Source organism: Polyergus mexicanus, unplaced genomic scaffold (assembly GCF_030449975.1).
Source record: "Polyergus mexicanus isolate NDT 795.1 unplaced genomic scaffold, iyPolMexi1.0 SCAF_17, whole genome shotgun sequence".
Lineage (NCBI taxonomy): Eukaryota > Metazoa > Arthropoda > Insecta > Hymenoptera > Formicidae > Polyergus > Polyergus mexicanus.
Genome location: NW_027223337.1, coordinates 358,151 through 376,774, shown reverse-complemented (window position 1 = coordinate 376,774; position 18,624 = coordinate 358,151). Strand labels below are relative to the sequence as shown.

At 33.5% G+C, this 18,624-nt stretch overlaps 3 protein-coding genes and 1 long non-coding RNA gene across 5 annotated transcripts in view; 2 read left to right on the top strand and 2 right to left on the bottom strand.

Annotated features, from left to right (window-relative positions):
- Ubl3 (ubiquitin like 3) overlaps positions 1–2,162 on the top strand; it is a 32,530-nt gene extending 30,368 nt beyond the window's left edge. The window contains exon 4 of the mRNA XM_070310127.1: positions 885–2,162. Within this exon, the coding sequence (XP_070166228.1) occupies positions 885–949 (65 nt within the window). The 3' untranslated portion in view covers positions 950–2,162. The remainder of the gene's footprint in view (positions 1–884) is intronic.
- Positions 2,163–10,127: 7,965 nt separating this feature from the next.
- On the bottom strand, positions 10,128–10,939 carry LOC138940662 (uncharacterized). Its single transcript, XR_011448026.1, has 2 exons — positions 10,684–10,939; positions 10,128–10,380 (listed from the first exon to the last, which is right to left on the bottom strand). It is a non-coding gene; the product is annotated as an uncharacterized lncRNA (long non-coding RNA).
- Positions 10,940–11,151: 212 nt separating this feature from the next.
- On the top strand, positions 11,152–12,681 carry Gdl (gonadal protein gdl). Its single transcript, XM_070309582.1, has 2 exons — positions 11,152–11,374; positions 11,659–12,681. Exon 2 carries the CDS (start codon positions 11,665–11,667, stop codon positions 12,190–12,192), a length of 528 nt encoding a protein of 175 aa, XP_070165683.1. The 5' UTR covers positions 11,152–11,374; positions 11,659–11,664; the 3' UTR covers positions 12,193–12,681.
- On the bottom strand, positions 12,388–18,181 carry Lon (Lon protease). Of its 2 annotated transcripts, none has more exons than XM_070309580.1 (10): positions 17,808–18,181; positions 17,197–17,424; positions 16,890–17,062; positions 16,395–16,699; positions 15,720–15,911; positions 15,333–15,637; positions 15,118–15,257; positions 14,757–15,039; positions 13,665–14,568; positions 12,388–13,469 (listed from the first exon to the last, which is right to left on the bottom strand). In XM_070309580.1, exons 1-10 carry the CDS (start codon positions 18,041–18,043, stop codon positions 13,248–13,250), a joined length of 2,988 nt encoding a protein of 995 aa, XP_070165681.1. In that variant the 5' UTR covers positions 18,044–18,181; the 3' UTR covers positions 12,388–13,247. The 2 variants fall into 2 exon arrangements, with proteins under 2 accessions (XP_070165681.1, XP_070165682.1); XM_070309581.1 differs by having other exon boundaries at positions 12,391–13,469; positions 16,395–16,648; positions 17,808–18,180.
- Between the last annotated feature and the right edge of the window lie 443 nt (positions 18,182–18,624).

The following is an 18,624-nucleotide window of genomic DNA, read 5'->3' as shown; positions in this document are numbered from 1 at the left end:
CCCGAAAACTATGACCACAACCATACGATACCATTCTAATCCTTGATCCAACGTGTGAGTCTTCCTAATCCTTATCGCTTACTCCCGCGCCAAGTTTCAAGCCCATCGCACGCGTTTCCATAACAGTGAATAAATATAACGAAAAAAATTACGTACATACATATTCTATCGCTTGAAAAAAAAAAAAAAAAAAAAATTCAATAACACCGCATGATGTGACAGATAAATGGGATCCAACAGAAAGATATCATTTATGACTAATTGTAAGTGGAATCCATGTTATAGATCCCAATATTCTTTTGACGCAAAAGATTTCGAGATATCTTATAATATTGTATGCCATATAATTTACATTACTGTAGAAGAATAGAAAACAGATGTTTTCTTTATGGGAATATTGCAATAAAGAATAAAGAATATTTGGTATATTTATTTCTTTAATATGAAACTAAATCAATTAAATTATATAAAAGAAAAATTGTAGATATAAAATACATATGTATATCTCGCGTGCGTTGTATAAAAAAAAAAAAAAAAAAAAAAATGTAATTTATATGCATACATGTATATAATTATTCGAAATTATGCAAAAATTATTAGATTTCTTCGAAAGCATAACACGCTTTCTCAAGTTCCCATTTAGCCTGTAACTATAATTTCTCATTTCAGTCGTCGAAACAGTTATTTTCCAAAGACATTAGATATATTATTTATATATATTTTTCACACTTTCGCACCTGTACAGTATTATATATGCCCAATCCTCTATTCTATGTATCTCGCGATACTGAATCAACGGGAGACGAGACGAGATCCCCCCTGCGTAAAAAAAAAAAAAAAGAGAGGGCACGCGATTGAATCGTACGTGTGCGTTTCTGTTTCAGATCAGAGACAAAAAAGTAAAGGCGGTGGAAGTAGTTGCTGCTCGGCTTCTTGCTGTATACTCTAGATCGGCCCCCCCCGGTGGTCGTCGCCGACGTCGATGGTGGATTTCGCGCGGATGGGCGCGCGACATAGGCGAGAGCGCGGGCTCACCCGAGCGCCGAGGAGCCATGGTTTCTAAGATTTCATGCTGATGTATAATCGTTAGTGGCTGAGCTCGTGAGCAGTGTAGCACGAGACAGAGATAGAAAGAGGGAAAGAAGGATTATATCGCTCCGGTGCCCTCGTTGAACGGGGCGATGACGAGGAGGATAAAGCGATGCGGGCAGCAAACGGTGCCGCTCCCCGGCGCGGATGACACGTCGTCGTCGTCGTCGTCGTCGTCGTTGCACCGGTCGGGGATTTCGGTTCGTTTAGTAAGCGATAATGCGTGCTCGATCGATACGCGCTGGAAATTCCGAGGGGGGGGGAAAAACTCCCCTCGGAAAGAAGAGGAAGAAGACCGGATAGGATAGCGTTGCGAGCCAACGGATCGTTGCTGGCACGACGGTTAGAGTTTGCCGAGAGGTCTCCGGGTCGCCGAGTTGCGCCGATAGCGATGGTTTACCAACTTGGACTAACGACGTCACTTTGGACGTTACGGCTCTTGTTGTGATATACAGATGGACGTGAAAAGGATTTGATTAACGATAATCGATTTCGTTAACGGCTTAAATTAAGTTTCGATAAACATTTTTTTCCTCCCTCTCCTCTCCTGTGTCGCGGCTTACGATGATTGTAACATCGGACGAGGAAGAAAGAGAGAGAGAGAGAGAAGATACATAATTGTTATTCTCGTAAAGTTAGCTAATTGGCTTAAACTGAATTTTCATTAACTAGAGAGTTAACTAAATAAATTTAACTTAACCGCGCTGGTTAACCAATTTTGCATGGCGATATTTCTTATGCATTACATTGCTAATTTACATTATTATAATGTAGATGAAATAATCGTAAATGTAATTAGCAATCTTGATTAAATTTTGGTTAGGGATTATCCTTATTGTCCTTTTCTATATAGATTATAGCGATAGCTGTAATATCGACAAACAAAGAAGATGATCGTTAATTTAGTTAATAGACTTAATTAAAATTTTTTGGACAGCGATACCGATTCCTTTTTCCTATATTATGATTGTAGTTATAATAGCGAAAAGGAGATATATATATATATATAGAAAAACAATTTTATTAACTGTTTTTAATTAGCACACTTTCTCTCTCTGTCACATATATATATATATATATATATATATACAGTTGATTTTAATTTCGATTATACGTCCTCAAACGAAATTAATTTCATTCATTTCATTCTTCATCTCTATATATGTATATTTTGAGAAGCAAAATTATAGAGATTTAAAAAAAAAAAGATCAAACGTCTCTTGAACATTTTACAAATATTATTCAAATTAATCATATACTTTCAACACCACTCGGTGTCGGTACAACCGGCCTCGAAAATCGGAAAAGGGGACGACGGAAAGGCGAACAATTGCGCGTTTGCTGCGGATACTCGTAATATCATTTTTATTCGCCCAGGTATAAGGTACTCATGCGTGCACGATAAGACGAATAGAATTTCCTGGGGGAGAGAGGGAGATCCAGTAGCAAAAGGGCTACGAGAGTTCCGAACGATACATCCGAGACGCATTTTGGAACGGTGCTACAATGCTTAGAAACTCAACCACTATCACAGTACTCTGCAGCGTTATAATAATAATTACGTAGAAACGGAATCGTGTGCGCGCTTGCGTAAATATGAGTGTATCGCGTTCAAATGAGGGAGAAAGAGAGAGAGAGAGAGAGAGAGAGAGAGTGAGTGAGTAAGAGAGCGAAAGAGACGAGAGAAAATTAAAAAAAAGAATAAAATTTATGTTGTGATATGCTGGTAGCGAATATATATTATATATATATATATGTATATGTATATGTATATACAGGGTGTTTCTAGCTAATCGCGCTTTCTGTCGATAATAGAGAGGCACTGCGTTGATAGTTAAAGAGAATTCTTGCGCGAAAAAATTTGACCGTTTTCTGGCGCGAGAAGAGGATAAGTAAACTTTACGGTAAATTTTATTCGACGTAATAAAGATGATAAATGTGTGAAGACCGATATCTGTTGGATTTACGATATTTTCTTAGACACTCATTCTGTATTAACTCTTTACGCGGTGTTTATCGTCAGACAGAAAGTGCGGTTGGCCAGAGACTCTCTGCGTATACAGGATGTTGAAAGAAGAGAATGCAAAATATTGAATATCCTTTAAAAAGAAAAGAAATATCTTTTATCCTATCTTTTTTTTTAATCATTGTCTTTCACATTTTAAAAATCTTGGTTATCGAGACTCGCGCACACAATTTGAATTTACTTGAATTAAAGGGTGCACATGTAAACTGTATTTAAAATTATATATTTTACACACACACACACACACACACACACACACACACACACACACACACATATATATATATATATATATATATAAATAATAAAGTTGCAAAATATAATACATAATACTTTAATTTTCGTAAATGTATATAAATTTGGGATAAACTTGTATAAGAATTACCAAATTCATTTTTCGATAAAAATACGCAATTGGAATAATCTTAAATGGATTTTTATCATGATCTTGTTATCCAAAATCCTATCTTTCTTATCAATCTATATACAATACATTCTCCAAGAAAGCTTTACTTGGCTTTCGAAATTCGTTCGCCAAAGATAAATCACGTTGGCGTCACGACATATTAAGGAAATCGCTTTTGAATCGAACGAAGAACGTACGTTGGCGCATCTTTGCATCCTCCTCTCTTGACAGCCCGTATATATGTATTATTATCAAAGTCGTGTGTGCACTTTAGTGCGCGAGTGCTTCGACGTGCGCGCGCGACTGTATGGGACACGATTGAACGCACGTTAAGCTCTCATACGAATAGACAACTTTATTATCATGAATTTAAAGAGGAAGTAATATTATATGACGCCACTTTGAGAGTTTAGTATTCCGGAATATAAAAGATTATTGGAGAAGAAAGAGAGGAAGAGAGTGAAAGAGCGAGAGAGAGAGAGAGAGAGAGAGAGAGAGAGAGAGAGAGAGAGAGAGAGAATGAGAAGGAGAGAGAAGACATTGGATCTCTATAATAAGTAGTTACGATTAAATGAAAAATATATCTCAAATATATCTCCTGTTATATATAATCCCATCCACCCATCGGTCCTCTCTCTATTATTCCATCTTCTCTTGTCTCCCTTCCACGCGCCCCCCCCCCCGCCTCCCCCCGCTCCTCTCATCCCCATCGTGTTACCCGTCCATGCGAATCTGTCGGGCCTAGAATGTCGCTCTCGTTAAATCCAGGAAAATAATTCCAAGCTATGAATTTACGTGCCCATTTCGAATATCGATCGTAGTTAGATCCAATCAAACATCAAACCGTTATGACAAATACGTTGTAGGCGATTCTCTACATACTAATACACACCCACACATACATACACGTGCGCGCAAAGGCGCGAGTAACTCTAACACACTTATCTAACATACTCTCTTTAACATACTATCAGTAATTGTACTGTAATTCTTACGAAATGCATATGTGTATATATATATATATACACATACATACATATATATATACATACAGTATATATATACACACACACACACACACACACACACACACACACACACACACATATATATATATATATATATATATATATAATGCAATGTTCTTACTGTAGTTAAATTCGCGAGAAGAGAAGAAGGGGAAGAAGTCATAAATTTGTGCGATCAACACAACGCGAGCTATGTTTAATTTATTTCTTATATACACGTACATATACGTTACATACACACACGTACACATTATATATATTCGCGAAATGAAACGCGAAGCGACCATGTTTGTATATTTCGAAATCGTTATTAGTACCTGCCTGACTCATAAACCTGTGCCATACCGCAATTCTTTTATCCCCCTCCTGTCATACTTTTTTTCCTTCTCCTCCCTCCAGCCCTTTCTACTACATACTTCTTCCCTGCTGCGATCGCTGCGGCTTTTAACGCGCAAAGTATCTTTGCTTGTATGTTTTCTCGTGAAGATCGAAACGAGATTACGCGAAAAACGTTCAGCGATTAATAATTCAGCGGTGGCATTTATGTAAACGATAGGGAGAATGCTCTGTCAATCGTAACACATATCAATACTGAGATCGAATTGCGTCGACAGCGAGTCTGAATAAAAATATAACTAATCCCAGCTTGCCCTTTGGGTGCTGTCCCTTTCTCTAAGGATTAAAGTCCTATTCATAATTTGGACGTGGAAGGAAAATTTTAATCGAGACCGGGATTAGTATTGACGTCGATGTCGCCGCAATTGAGCTTAACGTTGTTGATAAATTGTCATTGATACAGAATCAATCGGGCCGAATGAATCCGACCGCTGCAGAAAGGGCGTGAGTCGATCTTTTAAACGAGCCGGTAAAATTTTCGTCGAATTTGTCGCGACTGCGACAAAGAAAAATTGAAATTTTTCTCCCCGTAGTTTTTTCCATTACTGTATCAAATTTAAAAATATGCAATGATCATAAATAATCGCAAACGCGAGAGAACAAGAGCATTTTTTTTTTTTTTTTTTTTTTTACTTTTGAAGAACTTCCTTGTTTTAAGACATAAACCATTTTTGCAACGATTGATTCTTTTTATAGCTATTAAACTGTATATGTGAATTGTCAGTGATGTTGTCTTCTGTTTTCGATAAAATATTAATCATCCAAATGAAAAGATAAAGTAACGACAACGATATTGTAGAGTAGCTGCGAAAATGCTTTTGCCTTTCCGAATTTGAGCACGTACATATTTTACAATTCCAAAAATTATATCAGAAGCAATAATGGCCAAATCTTTCCACAAATAAATATTTGCCCCATATTCTCTTTAAGACGATAACAGTCTGACCATGCATTTTGAAAAATGGCTAAAATTATCTTAAAGACGTAGAAATCATGAAATTTAATCAATTAAATTGAATATAATATAATAGAAATATATTGAAATAAAAGAGAAAAAAAAAATAATTTTCTCGTATTATAATTTATTCTGTTAGATTGGATAATTGGATTATATTTCCAGAACCCTCCTCTCGGAGAAGGGGTCTTCTCGATTTGACCATTACTGTCGTACAATGCGAGCGTTTCTTCGCGTCCTATTTCGAAGCGAATAAAAATATCAAAGTACACGCGTACTGCGGCAGAGGATAATGTTATTCCTATCTATTCCTATCAAAGTGATTCTGTACGGTGAAAGTCTAACGACGAGAATATTGTATATATTTGTAGGTTTATGGGAATGGCTCGCACGACGCACTCATTACAATTTATTCATTGTTCTTTACTTTGCCTTCTAGCGGTGTCATCGGTGGTGTTTTTTTTTATTTTTTTTTTATTTTTAGAAAGGATCCGCGTATATAGAGCGTTACCTTAAGCCTTAAGCGAATACCTTTAAAAAAACGTCTTCTTTTTTTTTTTGCTCCCGTCCCGCTCCCCAGGATTCATATTTTTTATTGTAAGATTGTAAGTTGTAGATTATCTATAAAATGCTGTTTATATAGGAAAAAAAATTGTTTAGTTTGTAAGATTTTAAGATTCGCGAGCGAGAGAGAGAGAGAGAGAGAGAGAGAGAGAGAGAGAGAGAGAGAGAGAAAGAAAGAAAGAGTGAGAGCGAGAGAGAAAGAAGAGAAAGCAAAAGCTGCACATTACATCCGGTATGTTGTGAGTTTGTGGGAGGGATGAGCGGAAAATCTGAAGAAGACTCTATTAGTCCTATCGTGAATGTATTATTAAAAAAAAAAATGATGTAATGAAGAGTTAAAAAGTATTCTTAAAGATCAGTTGCATTGTATTCATTTCGCGTCCGAGATAATAAAATAGGCTAACATTTCGTGTCGAATTCATACACAAGATGAAGATGAATGTCTCTCTCTGTAAGAAGAAGATCGAAAGAGAAATGGGGTAAAGCAAGATCAAGATTTTCTCCCCCAAAGTTCGGACACACTTTCCAATTTCGCATTTACTATCCATTTTACCGGCGACCTCAATTTTGAATTATTGTTACAAACATAAAGGCTCTGTAATAAATTTATCTTGTAACTCTTTTCGTTGCGATGTCACTTTCACATGTTGGACGTAAAGAGAAGAGGATTGCAATTATAGTTTCTAAAGAGACCGCCATTAACCACAAGATTATGAAAGATACTTTCTTTTTAAATATAATCAAAATTAAGATTATCTCCTTTTAAGAGTGCGGAAAAAGATGTGAGAAACAGGCAGTGATGATGAAGATTGACGATATTTCTCGTGTAAGGGCGTTAAAGTATAAAAGTGAATTAAAACATATACACATCACGTGGTCGTTGATTTGAGAAACATATATATATATATATATATATACACACACGTATTGTTAGCCTCGTATTAATTACTAATATGTTTCGTAGAGAGATATACCTTACAAATATATATATATGATCTCAAATAGCCAATAATTATGTTATACTTTTGCAGTTAACGATTTAAAAGGAGACGATCAATCGAGTCGCCGCGCCGTGATAAACACGATAAATATGGTGATCATTTCACAAATATATGCTCTGCTGGCGTATAAAATATACAGTCAAGTCTCTCTCCGTTGTTTAAACGAGAGATGTATAGAAATTCTACAAATACACACACACACACACACTTATATATATATATATATAAGTATTCTTAATATCGCGCGCATAATCTGCAAAAAAAATTATACTTCTATATACGTCATATCAAAATTTTAGCCTATAAGAATCCACATTAAGCACGGACTTACGAACAGAAATCTCGTCTACTCTCTAATTACGTTTTCTCCTCACTAAACAAATCTCATTGTTGTAAAAACGAGGAATATCGCAGACCAAACAATGATATCACGTAGAGCAATTTTTTTTTTTTTTTTTTTTTACAAATCTTAGTCGCATTTCAAGATTATTCATTAAATTGGCAAGTTTCCTATATAAGCGTTAATATCCCTATATAAAATCAGAAGGTTGCCGAATTCACCGAAAATAAAAGTACATCTTGAATTAAATATATGGCGATTCTCCAAAATTTCATTTACGTGAACAGTAAAGATACCTATGCATGAAAAAAAAAAAAAAGAAATCAATTTCTTTCATCGATTCAAATTATTTTCAAGAAGACGGGCGCAATTTCTTATCGATAATTTTGAATATATAAAATTATAAATGCGAATCTCGATATTTATATAATCCAGTTATTGCTCGCAGATGTTCTTTATCGTGTCTCGCGCGAGATTAACTGAATAAAATTTGTTCATTTGCATTGTATGGTATCCCTTCTTTTTCAATTGCCAATTATTCAGATATTATATATATATATATATATATATATATATATATATATATATAAACACACACATACACACACGTTATTTTATAGTGTAATCTTATTAGTTTTATTAATGAATGACCGTTTCAGTTTTCAACAAGAAATATCTCTTACCACGAACATCTATTTGTCGACAACGTCCTGCATATTTAAATATTTCGCTACTCGTTGGCTATAATAAAGACGCATAAGCTACATCATATTCGTGATATATTATCAACGAGCATAAAATTGCAGCTTATACGCGGTTCATGTAATATCGTGTAACGATTATACCGTTATATAACGAAAAACCGTTTATTAATCCACATTTATATATATATATATATATGAAGCTCTACGCGATAAAAATCTCACACAATTACTATTTTGAATACTACCTTTCGCCTATAAAAACGGATCCGCTTTATTTTTTCTTCTTACTAGTAGTTTGTATACCTTATGATTAAGGAACGCGAGGTACAAAGGAACCAGAGTGACGTTTGATTTGAAAGAGAGAAAGAAAAAGAAAAGAAAAAAATAATAAGAGATTTATATACTGCGACACGCGCCACGTCAGGAATGTAATCGACATTCTTTGTGTAATTGTAATGTAAACGTAAAACACCAGCCAGAATTCACGCAATATGTCCCTATTCAATGTTCACATATGAAGATTGAAAAAAATGTATAAAGCTATGTAGTATTATAAAGAAACGAGTATGTATGATTTATATTCCTGTATTTTTCATGGACATTGAAATATTCACCTGACATAGTCATGCCTTTTCTTTTATTCTCAACAAGATGATTTTGCAAGATTGAAAAATAATTACGTTTAATATGTAACATCCAGATATTTTTTGCAGACAACAATTATTTGTGATAATATGCGACAACACGGGATATATCATGAATCTTACTCGCAATCGACGAAAATGAAGGACAAGATAAAAACGTAATATTCTAGCCATGAAAAATTTCTAAAAAATCTAATTTTATATCGAACGATTTTAATGAAGAGCGATGTTATATACTTACTATTATCAAAATCGATATTCATTTTTACTAGAAAATACGATATTGATGTTTTTCTTTTTATGTATTATTATGTTATTTGTATTCTCTCATTGAATTAATCCTGTCATTGTCAAAAAGCAACAAATGATAATTGAAAGACGTACCTAGATGAATGAAATTGATCAACCTTCACAGAATTATTGGCTACTGTACTTTTTTCCATAAAGTATTCGATATATGAATGCAAACGCACAATTTTCCAAATTGGATTTCAATCAGGAATAAATCGATGCAAATTTACTACTTTCAGCAAAATAAAAGCAGCCATCAAGCTGCAGTTATCCAATCTCTTGTAAAAAAAGGTATGTAAAAAATATTGAAGTGATCATCTTCTATAATAACAAATTATTTCAGAAAATTGCTCCACACACACACACACACGCACACATTTTATTTAAGAATTTAGAATTATTAAAAATTTAGATTTTTTAAATATACGTACATAGCTCTTCTCTCTATCGCATTAAATTAAAGATTTTTTTTTCCAATTTGTTCTATTTGTCTTCAATGAAAATCGTTCGATGTTTTAAATAATTATCAATTTGATTAAGCTTCAGAAAATAAAATATTCTTTATTTTATTTCAAGCAAGTTTTATATTAAGCTATTTTCAATTTCATCTGGCATTAAAAAAATTTGTTATTAAAAGAAAATTGTATAAATGATGATCTATCTTGGAATGATAAATGAACAAATTTTTATTTTTACATATTTATTAACAATCTAGGTATCTCCAATGGATCCATAAATGTGTGCCGTTGGATGTATATCATAAATAATAACTTTAATACCATTAATTTTCTAAAGCTAAGATGACACATTTAAAACTTCATCAATCTAGTTTCTTTAACGAGACTTCTTTTTGGCATAGTTCTTAAAATTAGGCACCATGTACATGGGTGTTACCAGTATTGCTGAAGCGATACACAAGAACGAAACCAATTTTTCCTGAAACATAAATCATCGTCGTTAATAAAAATCTCGTTTGGAAATTCATCTATACGTGGTGATAATCTTTATGCGTACAAAAGCACAAGAAATTTTATATTACAAAAAATACTGTAAATTATTACACAAAATTTTATATTTTTTATATTGTACATCTTTCTATGAAAATCGATCAAAGAAATCTGATATTCTTGTATTAACGTGTAAAAATATCATCTTTCAGTTCTACAAAGGAGGTTAACTGTTGCACCGGATCTCTCTTCCTCTTACGTAATTTCATCTACAAGAGCAACTGGTACTCACAGCAGTGGATATCTTCACCCTCGGCGGCGTGCAGAGGATCGAATTGTGATACATCCTAGCAATGTCACCCGTCAAACGGGATGTGCTTATCAAGCTCTTGCGAATCGCGAACATCTTTACTCTTGTTACTTGCCAAACTTTATGAATAATGTGCAATAGTGGAAAGTCGGAATAGAGTCGCCGAGAGACCTGAAAAAACACCTAGGAGTATAGATTCTCAAGACGTGCCACGGTTAAAGTTCGAGATAAATTTGCAACGTTGCGTTCGAAAATCTACTCATCGGAGTAGCATTTGATTGGACAAAAGGAGAAAAGATTTCTTTATTCTGATTGGTCGAATAGTTTTCGAACGCAACTCTGAAACAAATCGTCGAACACCCTTCGATGACCAGTTTGACGTTTGACATGTGATTACACATGTAACGTGTAATGTATTTACGTAGCGTAGATTTTTTTTTTTTTTTTTTTTTTTTTATGTGGTTTATATTTGTCAACATATCTGGAAAGTAGTACTCAGCTATTATAAGTTTATTTACCGTAAGAAAAAATGAAACAAGTGGCGAAAATCAATATTTTTGAATTATCATGCTTTTGAAGTATGGGAGAGATTAATTATAACTACATGAAAGAGAAGCATGCGAGAGACTTACAAATAAGATCGTTGGTTCCGTCTGAACAAAGTTTCAACACGGTAATTTCGATTTGATAAAGAAGCTTATTCAGCCATTTATTACAACATTCTGCACAATTTAATTCACACAAACAATACAATCTACGAAAGTATAGAAGAGATTGAGAAGTTGAAAATTGACAAATCGTCTGCACATCGACATTTAAGAAAATCTTGAATACAGTTTGGAACTTAATATTTGAATGAATCTATCAAGAAAAATAAAATTACCAGGAGAATTCAATAATTATTACAATAGAAATTTGTTTCATAAGATATAACTTGTCATATTTCTTTATTTAAAGTGAAAAATGGATGTTGTTAGTCCTACTCCTCAAGATCTACAGAGGAAACTTTATTTTCTGGTGGAACAGTTGCAGCATATGGCTGGAGAGCTCCCACCAAAGTATCAGATGCGTCTACCATACGAATTATTGTCTGGTTTAGCAAATTCATTATTAAACGATACCATCTTTGAGATAGTGAAGGGACTAATGGAGATACAACATGTCACAGAGAAACACCTCTTCCAACAACGACTTCAGCTTTTGAATCAACAAAAAATTGAGTCTCAAGAGACAGTATTGTCTGCGTCAGCGACAGACGAACAGCTATTGGCAATAAAAGCAGCTCTGCACAAGAAGCACAAGGAGGAATTGAAGCAATTAGACATGAAATTAGTGTTGCAATTGGATCAGAAAATGGCAGACCAGCAGGGCATACTAGAGAAGGCTGGAGTGCCTGGATTTTATGTGACTAACAATCCAATGGAGATTCAAGTGCAAATGAGACTGTGCGATTTCATAATTAGGCTCAGCAAGATGGATATACCCACTTGATATAGATATATATATAGTCACTATTTTTCTTGTAACATTTATCATTTATCTTATATAATAATAAGCATTTGTCATTATTTTTTATTATTACTATTTATACTGATTTTATTATTTGATATTTAATTCTGAAGAGGGAAGATTGCAAAGATTTATTATAAAATACTTTATTTTTAAGTCAAGCTCTTATTTACATACAATGCAATATTCTACATATTTTGTTATATTATAACAAGTATTAACACACATTAAAATGTACAGCCGTCAACTTAGCATAATAAATAATTATTGTATCATATATATATGATACAATACTTTTTTTTATAATAGAAAAGTTTCCTGAGAATTACATAGATATCATATATGTGATAGAGAAAAATTAATTTTTGATAATGAAAACATAAGTTGTGTACTGAAAAGATATAATATCCTTATATTTTCTTTATTTATATATGTGTATTAAATTATAATAAAAAATATTTAAAAAAAAAAGCACATCTCTCTAATAAGTTTCTTACACAAAGTAATATAATAAAAGAAATTTTTTTCTCCTTTTAAGATATATTTTTTTTTTAAATTATAACATATTGTATTTAATAATATATATACATATTATTTATAAAGAAATATAAGTAATTATATCACTAAAATAATTGCTTATTGTTCATAGAGTAACATTCATGTTATTTACAAATATAAAAAACACTTGAGGATATATCCAAATATACCAACCTATACTCCTATCAAAGAATTACTAATAATATAAAATATTTTTTTAAATTTTTATGAAATTCAAAAGATAATGCGCTTTTTAATATCACATACATGATATATTCCTATTCTTTTTTTGTCTTTTTTTTTTTTTTTTTTAAATAATATATGAATTACCTGTTTTTTAATATTGGGTTGTAGATGTAAAATTCGTGCCGTTTTTTCGGTTTTCATCTATTAGTAAAAAGCGGAACGAACTTTCCGTACAATCCAATATATTATTATATATCCTATACAAGAAATAAAATATAAAATAGAAATTTTGTCAGCAGTATACTGTTATGCATTTAACCATATATTGATTGTGTGGATGAAATCTGAGTACTAATTGGTTTTTCAGATTGAAGAGGGTTGGTTTCGTGCGTTTGTGCGAAACATATACGATAAACATCATCGAATGTTGAAGCAAAATGCACTTCTAGACCATCTGTAATATATTTAGGCAAGTCATTGAAATCTTTCTTGTTCTCCTCAGGTAAAATTATGCATTTAACAGCGACACGCTTTGCCTAAAATGAAAAAAAATATATATTTTATCAATTTTGTACCCCAAATTATATATAGTATTATAATAAAATTATACATGAAACCAAGAAAATTATATAGTAATGTATTAAATTAATATCATTATGTAATAATAACTGACTAAAATTAAATCGAATAACAATTGGTTGTAATAAATGGAAAATTATATTTTTACTTACTGCAATAGTTTTCTCCTTGATGCCACCGACAGGAAGTACTTTACCCATAAGACTCAATTCGCCTGTCATCGCTACGTCTTGTCTAATAGCTTGATTTTTAGCAAGAGAAAGAAACGCTGTAGCGATCGACACACCAGCACTAGGTCCATCCTTCGGAGTAGCGCCCTCAGGTACGTGTAAATGCAAATGGGAATCGTAGAGAAACGTATTGGAGGGATCCTCATGTTTTAGATGATTCCTCGCCACGGTCATCGCGATATGTATAGATTCCTTCATCACGTCACCAAGATGACCGGTAACCTCGAAAGTACCCTCGGACTTTTTACCGCCTGTCGGTTTTCTGATAGCAGTCTCGATGAACAGAGTGGATCCGCCCATGGCAGTCCACGCCAATCCCATTACTACACCGGGTGGCGTAACTTCGTACATCCTGTCGTGCGTGAATACAGGCTTCCCGACGAACTCGTGCAGATTGTTCGCGGTGACGTCAACTTTGTTGGCCTCCTTCTTGACGACCTTAAACGCCACTTTCCTGTGCACTTTTTCTATATGCTTCTGCAGGTTTCTCACTCCCGATTCCCGACAATAAGATTTGATCAGCGTTGTAAGCGCTTTGTCCTGTATATTGATTTGCTCGTTGTTGAGACCGCACTCAGTTCTAGCCTGTGGAACTAGATACTGTTTCGCGATGGCGAGCTTCTCTTCGGCGACATAACCCGACATATCTATCATTTCCATACGATCTCTCAAAGGTTCTGGGATAGTATCTATTACATTTGCCGTACAGATAAATAGGACCTTCGACAAATCCACTGGAACATCTAAATAGTGATCTAAGAAGTTCACATTTTGCTCAGGATCGAGCATCTCGAGAAGAGCAGATGCTGGATCTCCTTGGTGTCCCCTAAAAAATATCGTAATGAGGCAAAAATATAAAAAAATATAAAAAAAATACCAAAAAGATGTTCTATTTTACAGATGTTGCTTAAATCTTTTATACTTTTAGTTCCATATATTAAATATGTTTTACATATAATGTAAAATAATACATGTAATGTGTACATAAATCTAGATTACATCTAAATTACATACTTGCCAATCTTGTCGACTTCATCTATTAGAATTAATGGATTTTCAGTTTTAGTCTTTTTCAAGCATTGAATAACTTTGCCTGGCATTGCTCCCACATACGTTCTCCTGTGTCCCTTGATCTCCGCCACATCCGTCATTCCGCCGACGCTAAACCTAAAGTATTCCCTGTTTAAAGCGCGAGAGATTGATTTAGCTATAGAGGTCTTGCCGACTCCAGGAGGCCCGTGAAAACATAATATCTTTCCTTGTGTACTGCCTTTCAGTTGACTAACAGCGATGAATTCTGCAATGAAAGCATGATACTTGTAATATGTAATATTATTCAAGTAATATCAATATTTATAAAAGTACATTTTTATACCAAGAATCCTTTTTTTTATATCTTCCATTCCATAGTGATCTTCATCCAAAATTTTGATGGCATCTTGAAGATTTAAATTCTCTGTACTTGTCACACCCCATGGCATGGACGTAAGCCAGTCTAGATAATTTCTCGTAACACTAAAAAAATACAAAGATTATATATATAAAGCATACTTTTTTACTCTATGACAAATGTTGATATTTAATACATACTTGAATTCGCTACTATGACTTTCTAAGAAGGATAATTTATTCAATTCTTCTTCCAGCACATCCATTACTGGTTTAGGAACTGTCTTTTGTCTTATTCTTTCTCTGTACTTCTCTTCTATCGCATCTTTATCGTCCTTTTCAAGCCCCAATTCTTTCTTGATAACTTTTAATTGTTCGTGAAGAATATATTTTCTATGTTGCTGTTTTACTTTCTCTTCAACCTCTTTGCCGATTTTCTGCTGTAGCTTACTTAATTCATACTCCTTTTTCAAAAGTGCGAGAGACAGTCTCAATCTTTTTAAAATCTACAAATAAAAATACTATTCCAACATATTCCATCAAAGTAGAAATTTCACACACCATATAATAATGTAGCAATGCACTTACATCCATTTCTTCCAAGACTTGCTGCAACTCTTGCGCATCTGCTCCAGTTAAAGCAGCACCTAAATCACTGAGGTAAACTGGATTATCCACAACTTTTTGCCCTTGATGCAGCATTTGTTGCAACGCTTCTCGATATAAAGAATTCATACTGATTATATCACGAATCGTTTTAATGAGTTCTTGCGTCAAAGCCTATTTAAAAAGTATTTTGGTTTCTGACATTATGTTTGCATGCAGCATCATCAAATAATGTAAAATACACTTAAAATCGCGCAACTAATTTCAAAGTAATGCAACAAAACTTAGATTTGTTGGTGCAAAAATGCAAGACAAAAAATAAACAGAAAAATAACAGATGAAATACATGGACGAAAAGAAGATTGAATGAAATAATTATTCTCATGAGGTATGCCGATTTTCAATTGTTCTATTTCGTTTGAGGTTCGATATTAAATTCATATATGAAATGTTTACATACATATCCAGAAAAATAAAGTGATAAAAAATGTTACATTTAACTCTATTAAAATATGATGCAAAAAAAAAAAAGTTTTTTAAATAATAAAATTGACACACACACACACACACACACACACACACACAAAATCAATTTTATGTCCTAATTTCGTTTTATTTACATAATTAATTTTCAATATCATTTATAGTATAAGTTACCTTAATCTCTTCTGTTTGTTTAAATTTTTCATGTGTGACATTCACAACTTCCACCATTAATATAGGTTGACTACCGGATTGAGGTGCTGATGAATTTGATGATTTCTCTGTACTTTTTTCAGAGGAATCTACCGGCGATTTTACTTCTGTAGAGCTCATTTCATCAACTTTTTCTATCCTCTCTGAAACTCTATTCTCTGCTTTATTCTTGCGCATTGATCTCCGGCTTATCTTGCCACTGTTTATTGTGTCGTCTACAGGAACGGTAATTGTAGTATTTAATAATGGGAACGTCAGTTTCATCTCTGTGTACAGTAGATAGGGCAATATTTTAACAGAATACCGAAAAGAGCAAAGTGTTACCACATCAGTTGCAAACAAGAGGCTCGTTTTTTCATCAATTATATAATAATGAGACATTAAATTTCTATAAAGTATGATCGTTTCCATTGTAAAAAAAACATAAGAAATGCTTTACTTAAATACTTTTCTTACTATGTTCTGGCTTTGGAGTTGGATCGTCAAAAATCTGATTAACAATCTTGATTCTTCTGTGTGCCATAATCACTAATCTTAATCGATTTCCCAGGTCTTGCACCTCGTGTACTTGTGCAAATGTTCCGATGGAGTAAATATCATCTATATTTTGAACAATTTCAGCTTCATTTCTGTATATACAACAAATGTGAAATTAAAAGTTGCATTATTGATTCTTTTATGTTATTTATATCTTTAATGTTTTTTATTTCCTCTTTTAGCGCTATAAATTTATATTTGAAAAAGTATATTTGAAAGAACTTACTCTTCAGTCTTCTTTAAGAAGATCCCCACATAAGGTTGATTCAGCTTTATTTTTCTTCGTATTAGATCTATCAAAATTGGGTTGCTAATCTCGATAAGCTTGATAAACCTAGGAAACACTGGATTTCTGTTGATAGCGATGACTGGTACATAAGGCCATACTTCAGGTACTACCACAGTTGCAGGCAAAGAGCCAGCATAATCTCCAGGTTGATCTCCATTACTATTGCTAAACAACAAAACACATGAAATGAGAAACAAGGTTTTTATAAAACTAACATTTAACTATAGCTATTAGCTATTTTATCATATCGCATTATGCAATATCGTTCAATTCATAAAATATATACTTACAATAATACAGAAATATAATGAAATGTCAATACATAATGTTAAAAAGACAGATTAATGAAAGATGAGAAGATAAATTTCTACTGAATTAAAATAAGTTTAACAGTTAAGAAATAGTTACACAGAGTTTAAATCAACTTAGATAAATAAAATTACTTAGATTAAAGAAGATTAAGTACGTTGAAGAGATAGAATAGAAATTAAGGAAATTATGAAAAATAAACAAAATTATTTTATCTCGGACGAACCCGATCAGAGTACCTTTTTGTGGCGAAGAATTTCATCGTCACCACCGCAGGATGAATGCGATGTCCGCGTGTATTTCTCAATAATCTTCCCCCTAAACATTCCGTTCGTGCTAATTGCGGTCTGATACACGCTGGCAACGGCACGCGATGATCCGAAAAAGAGCGATTGTTGCACAAGGAGCGCGCGATCGAGTTATGCTGCCGCAGAATCGGCAGCAATTTCACATTCACCGCTGTTACGAATCGCATGATTCTCTGTAGCAGATTCTCATAAATCCTACCCGATCTTGTTTACGCGAAAATGGACGTTAAAATAAAAAGTCAGACGAAGGTTATAGCGCAATCTGACGAAATATATACATACGATTTCGCACGCATTCGTGATATCGTGACATAGCATAAGCTGACATAGGCTGCGATCGGGAAGACGCTAGAAATGCTTCGAGATTGAAATTTGACCAATCGGGATAAAGAAATTTTAGTCCCTTTTGTTCTGATTAGTCAAATTCCAATCTTTAATCTTCAATCTTCAATGTTCAATGCGTAGTCTGATACGGGCTTTAGGATTTTGAATTAAAATCGCTTTAATTGGCTCGTTTTTGAATATAAGGCCTTAAGCCCGTATCAGACTACGCATTGAAGATTGAGATTCAAGATTGAAATTTGACCAATCAGGATAAAGAAACTTTAGTCCCTTTTGTTCTGATTAGTCAAATTCTAATCTTTAATCTTCAATCTTTCATTTTTAATGCGTAGTCTGATACGGGCTTAACGTGTAACCGCATTACACTTTTTGTTACACTTTCCGTTTTAATAAAGGGACGAGATTA